Genomic DNA, 22544 nt, shown 5'->3' with positions numbered 1-22544 from the left:
TGCATCAATACTGTGATTCTATCTTTTTTTCAAAGGTATTTTTTCCGTGATAACTTGCCTACAATCGTATCTAAATACATATATAGCTTTTGTTTAAGAAGAAATATGATAATACATATAGATATAGTTTTATTACCTTTCGAATGTCTCCTTGGCATTCATTTTTTTTCTGTTTTTTGATTTACATATTATTTTTGATTACATTCTTAAAGGCAGCATTAGCTATCACCAGGGCTATTGTCACCTTCTAACATCGTTTTTGTTAACTAATATAATACTGCTCAATCGAACCTAGGCGTTATTTAACCATTCTGCTCTGTATATTTATATAACAGATCAATTGAAAAGCCCCCGGCCTGACACATAGATGGCGCTACTAGAATTAAATCCATATGTATTTAGTTAGCCCTAACCCTCAAAAGATGCGTGTAAAAATTTGACAGCTGTCGGATCATTAATTTGTGAATTATAGCATTTTGAGTGAAGCAACTTTGGTTATTGTGAAAAATGGATTAAAAGGTATTTCGCGTTTTGATAAAATAATGCCTTTTTAAGGGTAAAAATACAGTTGAAGCAAAAACTTGGCTTTATGCCGAGTTTCCGGACACTGCCCTAGGAAAATCAACCATCAAGGATTGGTTTGCTAAGTTTAAACGTGGTAAAATGAGCACCGAAAACGGTGAACGCAGTGGACGCCCAAAAGAGGTTGTTACGGACAAAAACATTTTAAAAAATCCACAAAATGACTGTAAATTAAAATTGAATCAAATAGCAGACACTGTAAAAATATCAACTCATACATCATACGTGTACATACATCATATCATTCACAAATATTTGGGTATGAGAAAGCTCTGTGCAAAGTAGGTGCTGCGCGAGCTCACTTTTGACCAAAAACAACGACGATTTGATGATTCGGAGCAATGTTTGACAATGCACCGTGTTACAAGTCAGTGAAAATCCATGAAGTGGGCATCGAATTACTTCCTCATCCACCGTATTCTCCAGATTTGGCCCACAGCGACTATTTCCTGTTCTCAGATCTCAAAATAATGCTCGCTGGGAAGAAATTTTAGTCAAATGAAGAGGTGATCGCCGAAACTGAGTCCTATTTTGAAGCAAAGAACAAATCGTACTACAAAAATGGTATCGAAAAGTTGAAGGGTCGCTATAATCAGCGTATCACCCTCGAAGGGAATTATGTTTAATAAAAAACTAATTTTGCCAAAAAAATGTGTTTTACTATGGTAGAGGGCGGGAACTTCCCAATTGACATATATATATATATATATATATATATATATATATATATATATATATATATATATATATATATATATATATATATATATATTCACTTCACTAAAATATACTCATGTGTAAAATATCTTATTCTAAATCTTGCTCTAAATTCAGATCCATGTCGTCTGCGTCTGCCATAACATAGTATTGATTTTTGTAGACGGTGGACCAACAGTATATAAGAAATATAATACTAGATTCAGTTAACCGCCGTGTGGAACTCCTGAGTATATAGGCTATAGTACTTATAGTATAAGTTCAATAAGTTCCTAATCTTGTTTTATAGCAAATTGTCTGTCTGTAAGATAAAATTTCAGTAACAGAAAGTGCGAATAAGAAAGAAACTTTTTTAGTTTAACCAACAATCCTGTGTTCTATACTTTATGAAAAGTTTGAGATATCCAAAAATTAGTAAAGCAATATGTTCTAGAATGTAGCACCAGTTCTGATCTTCCTTATCTATTTGTTTTATATTTTCGTACTTACGTTATCTTACGAAACGTAAATTGATTTTATAGAATAATATTTCTATTTTCAGTTATTATATTAGGCTTCTTATTTAGTTTCTAGAAGAACTATTGAGATAACAGATAATAAAATTCTAAGCTTATAGGAGATGACCTCTTCTATCTTATGTCATTTAAATGTGTGGTGTTAATTAATTTTCTGTTATTGATTTCACTAACAAAATTATCAAGCACAAGTATATATAAATCAAGAAGTACTCCGGTTCCTCCTCTTGAAAATACAGCCAACTATCTTGACATGGCCCTTAATGTTAAACTCAGATTAAAGCCACATGTTAAGAAAAATATAAAAAACCCAGGCTGAAGTACAAAATTGTACTGGTTAATGGGTAGATATTCAGTCCTATCACTATATAATTATCTTTACCAAGTTTCCTTACTACCAAGTTTTCCGACCAAGACAGTCCTCCTACTGTCGGTTCGAATCCTGTTGGGGCATGGATGTTCTTTATGTTTGTGCAGGCTGGGTAAGACCGGGTGTCTTCTGGGATAGTGTCTAAATTGGTCACTGGCCAGCCTCTGTATTAATGGAACTGCTTAATGCCGAGGACCCGTCCAATCTGCCTCAATGAAGCGCATATGTGGTACAGGTATGTCTCGGAGAGGTATGTCTTTATGAGGAACGTCAATACACACTTCGAATCAGGCATTCCGTTTGTGAAAAGTTTCAAAAACATGCTCTGTCTGAGGTTATCCATAGAAACCTTAGCACACGATAACACCTTAATGAAATCCCTACCCGTCCACAAACCCCAGTAGTAAACAAACTACGACAGTCCCAGTCGCAACCCAGGGTTTCTGTCGCCCGCAAAACACCCATATCCCGAACCTGAAGCGACATTTGGTTCTAGCTGGTCATTCTAGTAAACGAAAAAAATGCCGTGGACCGTGGTTGGGTGTCCACGTTAAACTGTAGATCCAGTCCAGATAAACCCTCGTTGGTAAAAAGGAGACTTTAAAATATTAAAAAGGAAAATACTGATAAAGATATTAAGCCGAAATTGTCTATCGTCATTCAAATTCGAATCGAAATTGTCTATCAAATTAAGGAAATGACAAAAATCTTATTAGTGTTATTTTAATAGATTATTATAATAAATAATTTAAAGAAATATGGTTATTAAGTAAAAATCATCTGCGAAAAGCCAATTCATTAAATATTGATTTATAAGAAAATAGGATTCTAATATCTTCTTGATGATGTTTCTTGATAATTAAAAAGATTTGTATTTTATGGTGCCCAAGAACAATCAATAAAACTTTAACTAAACAAAACCAGCCAAAATTCAGTTCAGTTAAAAATCAACACGCGTCGTTTGTCCGGCGATGCCTCCATCGATGGGCAAGGCACAGCGCGTCAGGTGAAAGGGGACCCTCCGAGATCAAGCCGGGCTTCGCGGCCGAGATGAAATTTTCATCAACATTCCTAAAAGAGATCTTAGCGCGACGAGTCTATCGGATCGGTGAACATCGCGCTTACCTGAAGGTCGTCGTTCATCGTAAGGATTCGCAATTATTGCTGGAAAGAAGAAGAAGAAATTGGGTTCATAGGGATTTAAGATGAAGAGATGCCTTTCTCAAGTAAGTTGATTATTTCGAATATTATAGTACAAATTAGTAACAAAAAATATCATAAATTATTTTTTTTTTATATATATATATATATAGACATATACATATATATATATATATATATATATATATATATATATATATATATATATATAAAACTTTATACAACATAACCACCTAAATTGCTAATGTTCTGTTAATGATTAAAATTAGTTGCACTTTATATATAAAACTTTGACAAAATAAACAATTAAAATATTAAATTATTTTCTGGATTATTTATTTAGAACACATACTGGAAGTGGTTAAACTGTTCAAAAATTTAGTCGTAATCATTATGTAAAAGTTATAATAATTTTTATATATTATATAATACATATGCTCATAGACTATATATGAATAAGCTATAATATTTCTCACTATCATCTATTTTCTATTTAATTTATTTATTGTCTGTTATATATGTTGTACAATATTTAATAGTAATTGAATATTATTATTTAACATTTCATTCTTTCGTTATATAGCTTTTAGTATATTTTTGTGAATTTTTCGTAATACTGTATTCATTAATACTATAACATCCATACTGTAGTGATATAAAATTACATTATTTAAATTAACAAAGTTTTAGATTTTAAATAATTAATTATATTTTATTAATTGTCCTTTGAATTTACTTCAATAAAACTTAAAAATCAAGATCACTACATTTCATGAGTCATATTAAGTAATTATATATTTTTAATAGTACATATTTTAATAATATTTTTTATATTTTGGAACAATTGATGCCTCCTACAATAATATGAGAATAGGTTTATTTCAGTTTATTTTCAGTATGTCATAATTGTTAATATTATGATTTTAATTTTCTTAAAATTTCAAAATATTATTGAACTAAACCACATAATTTAGATTATTTAATTATATGTTATTTTCAATTTATTAATACAATGTTATTATACGTTTTTAATTAATTTTAATTGTTTTTGATGGTAGATAATATATTTTGTATTTAATATATTTAACTACAATTTACTTAAACATTTCTGTTGCTGCATTTTTTTAAGAAACTATAGGGGTTTTCAATAAGGACGTATCGAAGTGGAAGAAAGCCAACTGTATGTGAGTTTTTAATGAGGCTTTTTTTAATTAGCAAAGAATATTTATTGAAGCTAACATTGTTCTATTAGCTGTGATTCTCGTAGTTCTCTGTTACGTACTTCCAATTTAATTCGAAAGATGCTGTAGATTACATTGACTTTATAAGATCACCCTGCAAATATATATTTAAAGTATTAAATCGCACTTGATAGCCAATTCACATTTAATTTGAGGAAGAAAACTGTACTCTTAAAGTGTATCCGACATATAGCACGTAGCACCATTTTGCTTAAGTCTATATCATTCAACTTGAAGCCACTAAAGTCAGTTATCATCATTCTGTAACACCCTCTGTTATTTTCTAAAAAAATATCAAGAGCTTATCCAAAATATATCCCACACAATAGCTTTTGGCATATGCATTAGCATCCTTGTAAATCTTACTTGAAAAAATTAAACTCAATTTATGAAAAAATAGCTTTATCACTAATATGATAACGAATACTAATTTGAATAATACAATTTTATCATTTATACATGTTGCTCAATATAAAACTTGCCAAGGTGACCTGGCATATAGAAATAGAAAATGGATAAAACAGAGTGCCAATCAAATCAACTATCAATATATTTTCTTTTGAAAAATTACATTAGTGAAACCTTAGGGGTAACCATGCTGTTACGTTGCATTTCAAGAGTTAATAAACAAGACATTAATTAGTTTCATTTAATGTAATTCCCGTCAAAATGGATATATACAAATAACAAAAACTCTTTTGTACCATTAAGTGGTGTAGGATTGTGATGTCTAGTGTCTGTTCTCTCTTGCTCCATGTTCAAAGTCCAAAAAAATGTCTGGCTCTGCTCAGTCTTTTTACTTCAGCCAGGGTTTTTCTTCTCTTCTGCAGTATCTCTGATTTTTCCACACTCCATGTTTGGTTTCCATAATCTATTTAACTGCCTTGTATCTTGAGTGGATTGCAATAGTCACCACCAACTAAGTTGTTCCCTTTCTATGTACTCTTTCACTGATATATCGACGTCTTGTTTATCTTTACTTATCATCCTGAAATATTTCATTTCCACTGCTTGTATAGGGTTTTACCCCTTCTTGGCAATAGCTACATCTCGCAATCAAATTTTAGGGTAGGTCTATAGGTTTTGTACAATTTCCTTTTATTTTTACCTGATATTCCCTTTTTGTTAATTAATTTATTTTTAATGAAATGCAAATTCATGGTTTTACCAATTTTGATATTCATTACCTTTTCCTAGCTTCTATTACCTCCGATTTCTATATCCAGGTAATTAAATGTATTTTTTATATATTTTAAAGCCTCCTTTTTACCAACGAGGGTTTATCTGGACTGGAACTGCTGTTTAAAGTGGACTAGGAACCCCGCTCCTCGGATATAGAAACTATCCCAGAAGACATCTGGATTTTTCATTATTGTCTAAGAAAACACATTTACAATTATGATCATAAATATAAAGTACCTCCATGTACCAGCAGAATTCGAGCCTGAGACTATCGCAACAGTAAGAGGACCATCCTGTCGCCTTAAATACTGCCTAACAAAGGGACTTTAAATGCATTTATTTGTTCTATTTCATGTTCATCTTCAATTTGGATATTTATTTGTTCATTACCTCTGCAATCACTTCGACTTTCATTTTGTTTTTATTGATTGTTATTTTGTGTTCTCTGAATTACATATCCCATCTGTATCTTCTATAGGTGGTCTGGTGTATCAGTTATTGTTAGTGCATCATCCACAAAAACTCCTGCAGGCACTTCCGGCATTTTATCCATATTTTCATACCCTATTTGACGGTTCTTTAATACTTTGTCCATTAATATTAGAAACAAGGTTATTATATAACAACTTGGGTTTTGAAAGTATTCTTAAGTTATTCTAACAATTATTTATTCCGTCTTGTTCTAATATAATCCGTAGTATTTTTCTTCTTATTCTGTCAACTGCATTTTATAAATCAATGAATGTTGGGTATATCCGTTATTTTCTTGACATATTATTAATAACCTACAATATATTAATTGTATTAATTCAATTATTTCACTTTAATAGAATCACATAATACCATACGACGACAAGTAATTAAAACAATTACGAAAAGTCGTAAAAACATTCCGAAACTAGATCACTCAATTTCGTTTTGGTACGATTTAATTGTCTCAGGTGCGTAAAACATTCTCTTTCTATTGTGCGCGACGAGCATCCGTTCGTTTTCTTCCATTTCTTTTCCCCGTCACAACAACAATCGGCTATTATAAGTTTTTTTGTATAGATGGAAAGCGAACCCGATCGGATCATTCAATTAATTATCGTTATTTTCAATGAAATATGTGAGTTTATTGTTTCTAATATGTTATAATATTAATATACATATTACTAGTAATTAAAAACGCGTGTGCAATGACCTCTGGCGGCTCATTGTTTTGGTAGATTGAGGTGTTCATGTCATTCTTCGCTTGTCCGATATCTTGGAATAGATTAGATAACTGTAATAAAGAATCATAAAAATATTAATTGACAAGTAAAAATTGTATCAATGGCAAACCTACTGAAAAAATTCAAGATGATAATCTGAAGATACAGATGGAAATGTATTTGACAGGGCTACCAAAATAGTTATTTCATACAGTTGACTACTATAACAAAACAATAAACAAACTAACTGTAACTACATCAAAAGAAAAGGTTTTTAAAAAGGAAAAAAAAAGAAAAAATTATACTCATTTGACGATGGATGTTTGATTTTCTTAAACTTTTAGTGGCTCTATATTGTATCAAATTATCTTAACCTGGTGAACTACACCCCCATAATACCACTTGATGTACAAGAAAATAGATATTTGATATTAGCTTTTCGTAATCTAAACATGATCTGATTTGACAGAATAGACAACGTGGCGCAAAAGTTTCCTTACCATTTTGATTGCCTATAACTTTTCAAAGAAAAGATAAGTAAGTTTGGTTTTTATGAAAAGTTTATTTGGTCTTTTTTTCTTTATGATTTAAAAATTATATCGGTTAAATAGTTAAATGCAATTTTCGGCTCTTTTATGGCATTTTCCATGACATCCTGCAACTTTAATTGTCTGAATATTGTCTTTAAGATGTTGAATCGTTTGGGGCTTATTCACATAGACTTTTGATTTTAAAAAGCCCCATAAGAAAAATTCTGGTGCTGTTACATCAAGACATTAGTCATATTGGCTGACCATATTAAATCGCCACTTAGGGAAATTAGTCTTCTTGGAAATACGTCATTAAATAATTGAACTGTTGAACGAGCTGGGTGTACTGTAGACCCATCTTGCTGAAACCAAATGTCCTCTAGTCCTTACTCTTCCATTTCGGGCACAATAAAATGTCAAAATCATGTCTTGGTACCATTCAGCAGTAACAGTAACTGAAACACCTTGGTCATTTTCAAAAAAATAGGGACCAATGGTTTCCAGCATGAATATCACACCATATAGTTGTTTTTAGTGGAAATAATGATGTTTCATGAATTAATTGAGGATTCTGTGTTCCTCAAAACCGACTGTTCTGTTTATTAACGTGGCCACTGAGAATAATATGAACTTATTAACAATTTAGACTAAAAATCTTCAATTTCATCTTAAGCAGGCTTAAGATTGATTGAAGAACTAATTGAATTTTGTACGGAAATATTTTCAAATCACTTTTCAAAATTCGCCTTAAACTGATTGCAGAAATATGTAATTGGGGACCATGTCTCCGAACTGATGTTTCTAGAGTCTCTACAATACTATCGCGCACCACAGTCACATTTTCAGCGTTACGAGACGTCCGTTGTCTTCCAGAACAAGGCCTGTCTGCTGTTATACCGTACTGTCGAAAATTCGCATGTAAACGATAAATGGTGTTTTTGTGAGGCAATGGACGACTCGGATATTTTTGATGCAATTTCCGCTAAGTGGCAATAATGGAACGATTATTTTCAATAAATATTGTCACCATTTCTGCTCATTCTTGTGGCGTATATTTATCCACAGTAGAATTTGGACATCTGCACCATACAATGGTTAAAGCGAAACTAAGCTAAACGTCACATAACCAAGATGGTGCACTATCAAAATGGTAGCGGGACTTCTGCCCTCGTGTTTGGGCTATTCAGTAGTGAACAGCAGTGAATGTTCAATTAGAAGCCCATTTCCTCCTGTCTAGTTGGCATTCGATTCTTGTAGAAAAATATACCGACTTCATGCATACTTATACAACTAAACCAGTCACATTATATTAATTATAATTTTCTATATTACTTGGTAACTGGAAACCTAACAAAATTATTAGGGACTTATATTAACAATAAACAAATAAATGAGGCCTAACAATGTTTTTTACTTCGATACATCTTAGGTTAATTAGGCTGTAGACATAATTAAAGATACTTAAAATAGTAACTACTTGCATAAAAATGCATATTATTACTGCGAATAAGTTACTGATGTTCATTTATACTGGTTCCCGACTTACAAGATTTCTCTGCTATGAAAAGAAAATACACAATTTTGTTGTAGCTTTTATCGATGTATAATTACATTAAACACCACAATAGAATATTTAATTTTCACACAATATTAATAAAATAATATATTAATAAGACCTGCACCCACACAAACTGATGACCAGTGCGACCAAAACAACTACATCACGTGCAGATTTTAGCGTTTTAGTTCTTATTTAAAATTTCACTATTTCAAATACTTCTTCTTCTCTAATCTTCTTCCTCTTCCAATTTATTTTTCCGTTGTATTTTTTCAAAAATAGTCATCTAGACTATTGTTTTTTCTTGTATTTTTATTTGGTAGTATTTGTACATCAGATTCAGAATTCGATTTCAGCTAATTTTAGCAGCAATATGCTGGTTCTAGCAAGTACTGCGTCATTGAAGATGCAAACCTCCTCTATAACTGACTGTAGGAAGCAGACGGTCAGGATTAATAAGTAATCCAAAATACAATATCAACAAATGTTGCCTAGAAAATAAGAAATCTTGTTTTATGTATGACACCAGTCCAATACAAGTTATGATGGAATACAACACTTGATAGTGACATAGGAAAACCTTTAAGCGTACTTAGTTGAAAATGCTGATTAAAATAAAAAAAAATTGTAATGAATTCTTGACACATCATACACGACAGTGTAATTTTTTTCCAGTAAATCTTAAATAACAACAGAATTATGATGAAAATCCTTGCCTTTGGTTACCGGTGGTATGTATTTGACATATGATCAATAGGTCCAATATTGGAGTTGTTTTTAATAGTTGTGTTAATAATAGTTGTTTTTACTGATTTATTAGACAGAAATATCTTTTCGAGACATCTTTGATAAAATGAATTTATGTCAAAAACGTACGTTACCCATAGTGGACTCATGCATTATTACATCTATGGCAAAGCACCTGTTTTATATTTTATTTTAAGATTATTTGCCTATGACGGTTTATAAATATAACCCTTTTTTATTTCCAAATAATATCGTGTTCAATTTCGCCTAGTCATCTTGATCTTCTTATTATTATCGTCCACCCTGTATTTATATTTGTAATTTTTTTGCGCTACCTATGAATAAATTTGTAAGCTTAATCTTTGTTATTTTGATTACTTGGATAGTTTTTTTACTGTATTCATCTTCTGCTATTTTCTTTGGTCCATGTCTAGTTTTTAATATATTCCTTTTTCCTATTTTTAGATTTTCTATTATATTTGTTATTAATAGAGTGAAATATATGCTTATTGTTGATTTTTTTTAGTATTGTTTCCAGTAATCATTTGTTTGCGTGAATTTTTTGTTACTTTTCAATAGGTTCTATTCTCTGCACTTTTTAAAATTTCTCTTCTAACTCTTGTATTTATGTCTCTGACTCTCATTATTCTCTTTATACAACGCAAGTATTGAAAATTCAAAATATACATGCATTTAAATTATATAAAATTAATTTATTTTGCGTTATATAATCATCAAAATAACATATGGTAAACTTCTATCCAATCTATCTCACGTCAAAAATAACTTTTCGTTGAAATGTTCAGAAACTAAAAGGAAAGTTTGGATTTTACCACTAATTAATTTATTTCCCAGTTTTTGTAAGGAAAAAAATTAGAATAAGGCTGCAAAGAATATAAAATTAGTCTACATGCATCGACGTTCACATAATAATCAGTCTGAAATATGTTTTAGGTGACGCTAGTTGTTATTCTAACATGTATGGTTGCAACAGCCAAGAAACCTCCTGGATACGTCGAACAACCTAAGGAATATGACGCGGTAAGTGCAAATGTCTTCGTACATTTTGATGTAACAGACCATAACTTACAACTGCTATAAAACCGGAAAGCATAGCTATGAAAATACAATCGATAAACTCAATAATTTTGCATTTGTAGTTTCACGCGCCGTAAATTATTCAGGTCGTCAATAAACAATCCGACATCAAAAAATCTTCAAAATAGTAAAAAAACGCCGACCGTTTAGGTTTTATTTTCTGGAATTAAAAAAAAAGAAGAAATTTGAATAAATCTCCCTGACCTTCACTCTGGTGACCGACAAAATACTTTCTATTTGGTAGAAATTAATTTCTTTTAATTCTAGTTTTGTTTGCTTCGTTTTTGATCGATTAGATTAATCATTATGCATTTTTCAGTCAGAATTAGTTTTACAACTCCGCGCGTGTTTAGTAAACCTCTTTTCTTGTCAATACTTTAATGAATTGGGAGAAGTATTACAAATATACTATATGGTTGTTCCAACCGTATAGTTGTGTTGTTTTTAGTTGGTTAAATAACAAGGTGGATTTTATGTTAGACCCAAAAATATGTTGAGTGAGGTTTCTAAAATAGTATGTTGGCAGTTCCCCTTAATAGTAGTATCCTTAGTTTTTTTAGTATTTAAACACATTTCATAGCTTCATCAATATAAGTAGTTAAATTTGTGATTATTGTCTGTAACTCTTCGTCCACCAGTTATCTTTTGATAATCTTCTGAATACCATTATTTCTATCCAAACATTCATGGGATAATTTGTATGGAATGATTTCCCAAGTTTTGATACTTTCAAATTCCAACAGTCCACATATGAGAAAGTGAACTACTGCAGTCCACCTTGGATGGCCGTAGACTTAGACCTTGTAACTACAAACTGCTATCAAAATTGCAATAGAACATGTTTGTTCACAGCAAATTCAATCCGCCTTTGGTAGCCAAATGACCACCTTAAATGTTTTCTAATTAATTATTTTAAAACTGTCTTTCAGCACCTTCAACATACCTTTTGTGACCTTATATCTTCTGCTAGGATGCTTTTGCCGAAATTCCACTTAACGATACCAAAAAAAGCTTCGCAAAAGTGCGGATCAATTTCCAGATCCAGTACCAGCCTTTTTTCAACCTTTTCTTAATAATTAACTTACTACGTCTTAACCGACTGCGCCAATAAGAAAACTTGAAGGGTACAAAACACAAAAAAAACTTTATTTTACTAAAGAAGCTATTTTATTTTATGGAAAGACGTGGCGAATGTAAATTAATGTGAGTTTTGAGGAATTAATTGTAAGTCACGTGGTAATTTACTAACGTATAATAGTAAGTTACAACAACAAGTGAGTAACTATATAAATGTAAAGGCCTTGTCGTTGAGATTTGTTCATTTCGCGACAATCCAATTGAATTTTCTAGTTTAATTGATCTGATCAACCGTAAAAAGTTGAATATGATCAATTGAAAGTGCTGTTCGTTCAAAGTTCATATCAAATACAACATGAACTGACTAAGTTGTTAAATGTTGATCAAAGCTACTTCTAAATTACACCTTTAACTATATAAATCCATTTGTACTGTCACAAATCATAAAATTCTTATAAAGTTTTGAATATTTAGAAGTTCTATACTACTGACTATATTCATTAGGCAACCATTCATTATTTGAATCGATTGATAACGCGTTGTCTGAAGACTTTTAAAAACCACTGAACAGTGACGGGCAAAACCATAGAGTAATAAAGTGAACAAGCTGCTCCAACAAATCCTCGAATAATTTTTTTTTATTATCTCTTAGAACGTCAACAATCTGCCCGTGGGCAATAAGTATTATTATATGATTTCCGTTATATAATATGACTATCCTGACCTGTAGTAGATCACTTCAGTAAGTGATCTGCTGTACAACATATAATCTAAATCTTATTTTAGATACTATTCTAACTTACTTTAAAATCTATCCTAACTTATTCTAAAGACTTTATCAGCCCATACGTTTGGTTTAGTTTAAGCCCAAGCTGTTTGCGTTTTGTCACTATATGTTTTTTCCATGTCAAACGTCGATCGAAATGCATTCCCAGATATTTAACATTATCTGCTTGCGGAAGTTCATGATTATTCAGTTTTACTGAGGGACATGTTCTTCTACAAAGGGTGAATGTCACATGGGTAGATTTTGTCTCATTTGCTTTGATACGCCACGTTTTCAACCACAATTCGGCTTTGTTAAGAAGAAGTTGGAGGTTTCTTGTGGCTGATAATGGATGCTCGTGTGATGATAAAAACCGCTGTATCGTCAGCATATGCAACAACGGTAGTGTTTCTTGAGGTCGGTATACAATTCGGATTCATAATACAAACCCTTTAAAAAATAATCAGCTCTTTATATAGCTTATGACAAAAGAATCCAATAAGTAATAGTCATTATTTTGTAGAACCCACCTAAATACCACTATGGATATGAAATTCAAGATGAAAAAGTTACACAAGGAAAAGATGAGAAACGAGACGGGATTTACGCTCAGGGAAGGTAAATATAAACGGCAAGGACATCTTAAGTTTTTCCACAAATAATATGTAAATATCTCATTCCCACAAATAAATGTTACTCAATGTGAAGGAACAACTATTCGCAATAACACTTGTTTTAAAAAAATTATTACCGAGATCATAATTATAAATTATACAAGATTGAATATCTCATTGATGGCGTTCAGAGAAATGCTAAAGAAAAAATCACTATGTAAATGCATTCAGTTAACGTGTAATGATATTCCGTAATGAAATTTAACATATTGAAATTGAAACTTAATTAAAGCAGCAGCAAGTTGTAAACGCCATCGAGCTTTATATTTGGACATGTAGGCAATTATTTTAATTTGATTTTTCAATCATTCGTATGATCTGTTTCTTCTGGCATATAAATAATTTTATAGCCCTAGATATAATGAAAGTATATATCATATATTAAAACATCAATTTTAAACCCTTGCTCTTATATAGATGCCATCTTTTATATTGAAATATACAGTGTGTTCTATGGAAAAGTTTAAATATCGAAAAGGTTTAATGAAATAAAGTTACGTTATAAAATAAAGTTCTTAAGTTTATGGATGTTATATGCAGTAATTTAGTTCTGCTGTAGTAAACACTGGAATACGGACGGTTACAGAAATTGTTTTTAATGCATCCAGAATAAATCTGTACAAGCCGGCTTCGTTGGTGCAGTGGTCAGGGCGACAGCACAGTCCTCCTACAGTTGCGATAGTCGCGGACTCTAATCCTGTTGGGGCATAGATGTTTTTTTTGCGATTATAACTGTAAATGTCTTTATAGGCAACAATGGAAAATCCGACAAGGAATAACTATCCCAGTCACGCCAGTAACCAGGCTGGGTAAGACCGGATATTTTTTTGGGTGATCTCTAAGTTGATCACTGGCGAGTCGATAGACTTAATAACGAGGGCCGTGGTTCGGAGCCCACGTTAAACTGTAGATCCAGTCCAGATTAACCCTCGTTGATAAAACGGAGACTTTAAAATATATTTTTTTTAAATCTGTACAAGTGGTCACTTAGTGAAAATGTGTAATTTTCTTTTTCTTGGTCAACATAATGGAGAGAACAAAAAAATCATATAGATGCAACTTTTAATCAATAAATATGCAAAAAATAGCACAGTACTACACTCTGATATATTATTAGTATCGAAGACAGTTTACCTACTCACAGTGATCCGTTGCCGATATATCCAGTTATAAGTGCAAAAAATACGTTAACAACTGCGCTCTCCTCATCGGCATGCAATGAAAGCGATTTTATTACGCAAGAATAGCATTTAATTTTGCAAAGTGAACTAATGCATGGCTAATGCAAAGTTTACAAAATGTTTGTCACCTGAAGCAGTAGCATGGGCATCATTTCAAATTGTTATTCAAAACTTTCTTGGTAACCACAAATCACCAGATTGCAAGTGTGTAATCGACAATTTATCGCAAAATTATCACAAGATTGGAGCTCGAATGGCTCTCAAAATACATTCCCTGCATACACATCTTGATTTTGGCTACACCAAAATATAGCGAAAATCAAAAGACGATACCAATAATTTTTGGACAAAGACTCAATTGCTCATCATGCAATTACTGTTGGTCACTAAGGCTTGAAACAGATCCCAAGCTGTATAGAAGACTCAGTTCAACTTTTGTTTATTTTGAATTCATACTAATTCAATAAATGGCCAAATAGAAGTTAAAAAATAGTAAAATAATAACTTCATTGATTATTTCGTAAACTAGAACCAATTTTAAATTTAAAAAAACGGGCTACTGATTTGGATTCTGCCAGTGAATTTACCTTATAAAAAGCTTTTGGTTGCTCAGATCCAAAACCGTGTATACTTGCGCAAAAAACTCATATCACCGTTTAGGAAAAAAAGCTCCGTTTGTTGTTTACCATTTTGAATTTTAAAGAAAAAATTATCCTTTGAAATGTATAACAATTTTTATCTGTACGTTATATTTCTTGCAACCTAAAATCTGCAGTTCTGTAGTAATTTGGCATCAAAGTTGGTGTTCAACACCAACACCTGATAAGTTTGACATGTTCTGATAGATATCGTGTGAATATTTGAAATCTACTATCGGGCTTCATATTACTGTATAATCCAAGTTCAAATTACTCAACTTTGTCAATGGCATTACCAAAAACCCAGTCAACTACCTCGAGTTGAATTTAATAACCTAGCAACATCATCTGTAAAACTAAAATTTCATTAATGTAGTAATCTTAGAGCATCTACCAAGTTAATAATAATAAATGTCTCTTCTACTGAGAACTGTCTTTGATGACCACATAATAATTTCTAGTAGTTGCTCAACATTGTGTGTGAGTGTCCAGTGATCATTTTTCTAATAATAGTTACAACCATTTCCAAATTTATGAACTGTAGCTTCACCAAATATATTAAATTTAGTATTTAATTTGTATATTATAAATCGTATTGCCTAAAATTATTATAAATCTAGTTTAACTTTAAGTACAATACTTTTAAACACATCATGTATCATGTTTTGTATCATGGTATCATAACAGGTCAATTGAAAAGTCCCCGGCCTACCATAGTAAAATAAAAATTTTTGGGAAAATTAGTTTTTTTATTCAACATAATACCCTTCAACGGTGATACAATGATTATAGCGACCCTCCAACTTTTCGATACCATTTTTGTAGTACGATTTGTCCTTTGCTTCAAAATAGACCTCAGTTTCGGCGATCACCTCTTCATTCGACGCAAATTTCTTCCCAGCGAGGATTCTTTTGAGATCTAAGAACAGGAAATAGTCGTTGGGGCCAGATCTGGAGAATATGGTAAATGAGGAACAATTAGAAGCCCAATCTATGGATTTTTGCCATCGTTTTCACTGACTTCTGATACGGTGCATTGTCTTGGTGAAGCAGCACTTTCTTTTTCTTCAAATGCGGCCGATTTTCGGCAATTTCGCGAATTCCTTCAAACGGTCCAATAACTTTATATAATAGTCGCTGCTGATCGTCCTTCCTTTTTCAAGGTACTCAGTGAAAATTATTCCATGCGGATCCCAAAATACGGACGGCATAACCTTGACATCCGATTCTTGCGTTTCTACACGCTTTGGAGCGGGTTCGTCGTGTGCAGTCAACTCGGTCGATTGGACTTCGGAGTGAAATGATGGAGCCATGTTTCATCCATTGTCACAGATCGATGCAAAACCTCGGGTTTATTATGCTTGATCATCATCAAACACTACTCTGAATCATCAACTCGTCGTTGTTTGTGGTCAAAAGTGAGCTCGCGCGTTGACTACACGTTCAGTTGAGATGTTTAGAGTGTCTGCTATTTTGTTCAGTTTCAATTTACGGTCATTCAAAATCAAAATCAATATTTTATCAACACGCGAAACTCCTTTTCATCCATTTTTTCACAATAACAAAAGTTGCTTCAATCAAAATGCCATAACTCACAAACTAATGATTCGGCAACTGTCAAATTTAGACATGCACCTTTTGAGGGTTAAGGCTAACCAACTAAAAATATGGATTTAATTCTAGTAGCGCCATCTATGTGTCAGGAAGGGGACTTTTCAATTTTCCTGTTATTAAAGTGTCGAGCACATATATCTGTGGATGATGATTTTTAGATACTACATCAATAAAGGAACAGAGGGAAGCCAAAGCGTGAAATATTTTGCTGACGATTGGGGCTATCATCCTGTAGTTGAGTACGAGAACAATGGGCCTTACAGTAAAACCAGAGCTAAATTTGTATTTGGTGCAGAGGCCATTAAATTGGAAAATAATGAGGTTCGTATATTTATTCATAAATTTTATTGTTGTTAAGTTCCTAATCCAGGTATCACGTTGCCAGTTTTTAATTAAATCAATTAATTTTTTACGGGAAATATAAAAAAGAAAGAAAAATACTAATTCCAATGTTCAAATTCAAATTATGTTTTCGTTTTCTCAAGATCAGGTACTTGTCATACAGTCCTGATATATAAAAAATAGTTTTACGTTTATTAATATATAATTAATTTTAAAATTAATAAAAAAAATATTGTTTTCTCTCTTAATATATGAAAAACTTATTTTAGCTTCAAAATTTCAGCTAATATCAGAATGAGCTTTTATTAAAGATAATTGCATGACAACTTGAAAAATAGACCGCGCTACAAAGTAAATTAAAGAACATGTGAAAAATATGTGTTTATAAAACTATGTAACTAACATTTCTTACATAAAAACTTGTGGATTTTATTACCCATAAAAAATATCATAAAATATCTTTATATATTATTTTATGTTTCATTAGTCGCAAAGATCTAATGGCATTAACTACGTTTAATGTTACCATGATCAATAAATAGCAAGTATCATTTAAGATAAGAAGACAAGTATTGATCTCTTGATTCAAAATATTAAGAATCTCTTTGGTTTACTAAAGCCAATATGCTTGAAGTTAATGAAGAATATGCGAAGGTACAACAGTATTCAGCGGAGATTGATAGGGTTGAAGAGGCTGGATGAGCCAAATAGGTTGAATTTTTTATGAAAAGTCGTAAAAATAATATTATGTGAAAATCATAATTTGGCTTTAACAATAACAAACTATAAAGCCTTGCTATTTTTTGATTACAAATATTATTCTCCTAATAAATACGTTTTTTTGCTCATTTCTAGAAAACAATACCAGAAGATCCAAATGATCCAGGCAAAGCTGATAATTTAGCCAAACTAAATCTACCTCAAAGTTTGTCGGGATCACAACCAGCATCATCAGCCCTTCCACAAGAACAGCTTAATAATCCTAACACTCAAAATTCTCAAACAGTTCCACTGTTGAACTATAGACAAAATCCTTCAGTAACTCCTGCAACTTATACAGTGTTAACAAACCCATCAACGCATATTAGTCAGACAAACCCTCCAGGTGGTACCAGAAATGTAGTTATATTGAGTACTACATCACCAGATATTGTAGATCAGGGACAGACTGGCTCAACCAGCTTAAATAATAATTTTGTTAAGACTGAACCGACTAGTTCCACTGCCCAACCTCAATTAATATTAAATGATCAAGACAACGGCCAAGTCCTCCAACCCCAGTCGGTCTACTTTGTCCAACAACAACACGACATTCCCAATGTTCCTGTTGCTGCACAAAACGGAATAAATATACCAAAAAATCAAATTCAGACCTCATCACAGGTTCTAGATTATCCGTTTTATGAAAATAAACAAGTAATAACTGATAATAAGCCTCCAAACAAGCAGCAAAACTACTTTACAGTAGTTCCTCAAGAACAAGTATTAATAAAAGACAACGGAAATACTTTGGATGACAAATATAATCAGAATCCCGAAACTGCAGCACTTATTAAGGGACCCGATGAAGTTGTGGGTATTCAGCAAGAATATCTCGACACCAATGGTGGTACAATTAGTTCAACGCCGCCTAGCATCAATAAACTCATCGAGTCGACAAAGAATCTAGTGACAGGACTCGACGTTCTTAACATCAATGAGGCTTTCGATCAATCCAATACCGGTAGTAAAGATGTCGAAACAAATACCTTGGAATCTTTACTCCAAAAATATGTTACGCCTTCTTTGGCTCCCACTATAGGACAGACCGTTGAAAACAACCTTCTTCAAATTGTACCATCAACCACACCAACTCCTCCCGTAGTCACTACTCAAATTAACTTCCTAAGACAGCCAATTATTGTAGCAGAATCCAGGAACGAAAAACCAGTGGTGGAAAAGACCGAGGAGAACCAAGAACAATATTCAACTTCCTCGAGAAGCTCGCTGACCAGTACAACAACAGAAACTCCGATAAAGAAATCTGATCGAAACACAGAAGTGGTGGTGACCCCTCGACCGGTGAGTTCCAAATTCTTGGCTCCCATCACGGCTGGGATACAGCTTCAGAGCATCGAAGAACAATTGGTCACTGAATCGAATTCTGTAGAGAGCGACGAGAGCTTCAAAAACGACCAAGTATATGTACAAGTACAGAAGACGTTGCCGTTTTACTTAGGGATGTATCAGTACCCTACAGGATTGGGATTACAGGTTAACAATGAAACCAGAAGGGGAAATCAGGTTTCCATTGAAGAGAGAGCTTCAGAAAATATGGGACTTGGAAAAACGCTTCTTTATTTCCCAGGGGAGCAAACATCTGGTCAGCAACTAGTTAATTTGGTATCCCAGGTGCCTGGACTGACAGGAGATTTTAGTAGAAACATTGTTGTTGGTGTTGATCAACGAACTGGACACAGTGAGAATGTACAAAGTGCACTGACTAGTCAAACTGTCAATAAATACGTGGATGCTTCCCATTCAATTCAATTACCTCCCATACAATATGCCGACGCACAATTTGGTAATGTTCGAATAGAACCAAAAATATCCCTGACCAGTGAAGGTGTCCAGTCAAATATTCAAGAGCAACGCGTGGAAAAGGTAGAATATAACATTCCTGGAGCTATATATGAACGGAAGCAGATATTTGTTCAAAAACCCGCGGAAAGGATTATTGAAAAGCCAGCTCCTCAGTATACTGGGAATCCCTATCCCGCACCACCACAAGCATATTTGCTCCAAATTCCCGGAGTTTTCAGTCAATACAAATACAGTACCTTGGTACGTAATTCCTTGCAACCTAACAATGTCCCTCAACAAGTAAACACAGTCAAAAGACACCAACCGCACAAGCTCAGGAAGCTAAACTTACTGGTATTTCCCGGAAGTAAATCCGGTCAATTTCGTAATATCCTCGGTGATTTAGAAACAAGTCAGTCGTCCAGATACTCCAATGCCCAATTAAACAACGGTTACCTGCCACCCGGTTCACAAAAAAAGAATAAGTGCAACGAGCCTCAAACATCATCTTCACAGATTCACAGCCAAGTTGTCAGGAAACCTGAACAGTATATTGGTCCGATTCCGCCACGACAAGAAATGCAACCACCTAGTGCCTCTGGATACCGGTCAGCACGATCTAGTTTCGATGAAAAGAGCATCAGGTTGGAATACGGTTTTATGCCACCCCTAATTCCGTCGCTGGAGATCGATGAGATGGGACAACCCATTCACAGAGAAGAGAGCAAAATCTGATTAGAACTAATAAGGAAATAATACTATCTGGAGAGGATGTTTTCGGTTTACTTCCTAGTCAATAGAAATCAGTGGAAATTGTTCTTCTTCGTTATTTATTATGTTATTTATTTGATAGTATTATAATGAATCTGTCACGCAAGATCGCCATGAAGGAACAGTGTCCTAAATTAGTTTTAATTGTTAAAATATTATTGTGTGTTATATGTTTTATTTTTTGTATAAAATAAATATTACGTGTTTCATATATTGAGTTTCATCTACATTACACGAACTTTTGTTTTATCGTTTTAACTATTGTAACCAAATGCCAAAGTCGGATCATTTCTAAGCAACATAACAGAACTCACAAAAGCCGGCTTGGTGGCGCGGTAGTAAAGGCGATGGGACGATCCTCCTACTGTTGCAATAGTCATCTAGATTTGTGACGTCAAACCGTCGCAATATTGCCGCATCGTCTCTGAGTTTTAGTTCAGTTTGGCTTTGACATAAAACAAAATTCTAATGTATAATTGTTATCAAATATAATTTATTTTAACATTATAGTACATCTAAGAACTACATTTAATTATACAGCTACAATAGTTTATAGGTTAGAGTTATAACCACTTATCACTATTGCTTTCAAGAATTTTGCATACGTCTGACAACCAGACAACAGACTCATTTGTTTACGCGTTCAAACTAATCACATAACATTGCATCTCTTTTTAAGTGAAAATGAAAAGGAAAATATTGACTGATACTGAAACGAATTTACAAATTGCGGCAGGCAATACATCAAACATATTGATGACGTGTGTACTAAATAACTTTGGATAGACTATACATTTATTTTCAATACACATGTATCTGTTGATGTCAATTGCACATCAAATACATACCAACAGATGGCTCACCTGGTACTTTAAGACAATTAACAATCATTATATGTTATGAAAAAAATCAAGTATATTTCACATATATAAATTATATATAAAGACACATATATAAAACTGTAACCAAGTTTTGTGCTTTTTAATCTCCAGCTAGAATATGTACAGAAGAATTTTTTTTAATTATAAAAAAAATTACTTCAATATTAATTAATATTTGAAAAAAAATTGAAATCACATAAAAACACTCTTTCCCATCATCAACATCATATCCCCTTCATTCAACAACATTAGTGAAGAATATTCCATTTATACAGCATTTAGTCTGGAATATGTGCCAATTTTCTTTCTGAAATTGTATTCACATTTCTCATCCACCAAAACAAACGCTTAATTATTATTTTTTATTTTTGCAATGCCGTTTTGAGGATTATCTTGAAAATTAATTATATTTAAAAATACTGGTATTTAATGCCATAAAATGTGACTGAAAATTTTAGCCAAATTAAATATTCTATATAACTTTGGTAAATAATAAAATAATCAAAGTATATGTATCATTCACTAATTAATTAAAATCGATTCCCATTACCTTTAAATGACATTTATATAGCATAATGTAGTAATAATAGCAGAATAATAAAACAATTGCTGCTTACAATATTACCACATATACAACCAATTCTTGTTTTTTTTTGGTGTTGTACTGCCTGATTCCTGTATAAATATATTTAAAGAATCTATGGATAAATACATATTATAATTTTGACTTTTCCCTCAATTTACTTCCTTTGAAATAACTTTTTTATTTCAACTTCTTTCTAATTTTTTTAGGCATTCAAATGGGGACTGGACAATTTCTGCTTGTTACAATATGGGTTTGTGGTCATATTTTCCTTTTTGACGCGTTAACTTAATGGTTCTGTGATAAATACAAAACAAGCATAATGAAATTAAAACTACAATTAGGAATTGCATCTTGCTTTTCGGTCAGAAATGCAATGAACCAGTATTCGTGATGACTTACATAGGAGTTCATTAAAGGGTCCTTTAAGTCCATCACTGTTTATTTTAGAAATCATTTCTGTGCTAGTGGAATATCTTTTGGAAAAAAATTCACTCTATTTAAACCTTCATATCCTGAAACAAAACATGTTTGTTTCGATTTTACACGTAAAAGATTTTT

At 32.5% G+C, this 22544-nt stretch overlaps 1 protein-coding gene across 1 annotated transcript; it reads left to right on the top strand.

The window, feature by feature from the left end:
* Nucleotides 1–3251: 3251 nt before the first annotated feature.
* On the top strand, nt 3252–20727 carry LOC143198141 (uncharacterized). The gene is made up of 5 exons (XM_076407149.1): nt 3252–3410; nt 10751–10837; nt 13261–13355; nt 17003–17165; nt 18042–20727. Exons 1-5 carry the CDS (start codon nt 3390–3392, stop codon nt 20481–20483), a joined length of 2808 nt encoding a protein of 935 aa, XP_076263264.1. The 5' UTR covers nt 3252–3389; the 3' UTR covers nt 20484–20727.
* The last annotated feature ends 1817 nt before the right edge of the window (nt 20728–22544 follow it).

Source organism: Rhynchophorus ferrugineus, unplaced genomic scaffold, assembly GCF_030347505.1.
Source record: "Rhynchophorus ferrugineus isolate W39M unplaced genomic scaffold, kcgeb_rfMv2 rfM6, whole genome shotgun sequence".
NCBI lineage: Eukaryota > Metazoa > Arthropoda > Insecta > Coleoptera > Curculionidae > Rhynchophorus > Rhynchophorus ferrugineus.
Note: the sequence above shows the minus strand (reverse complement) of the source record. Positions and strands in the feature narration are given on the sequence as shown.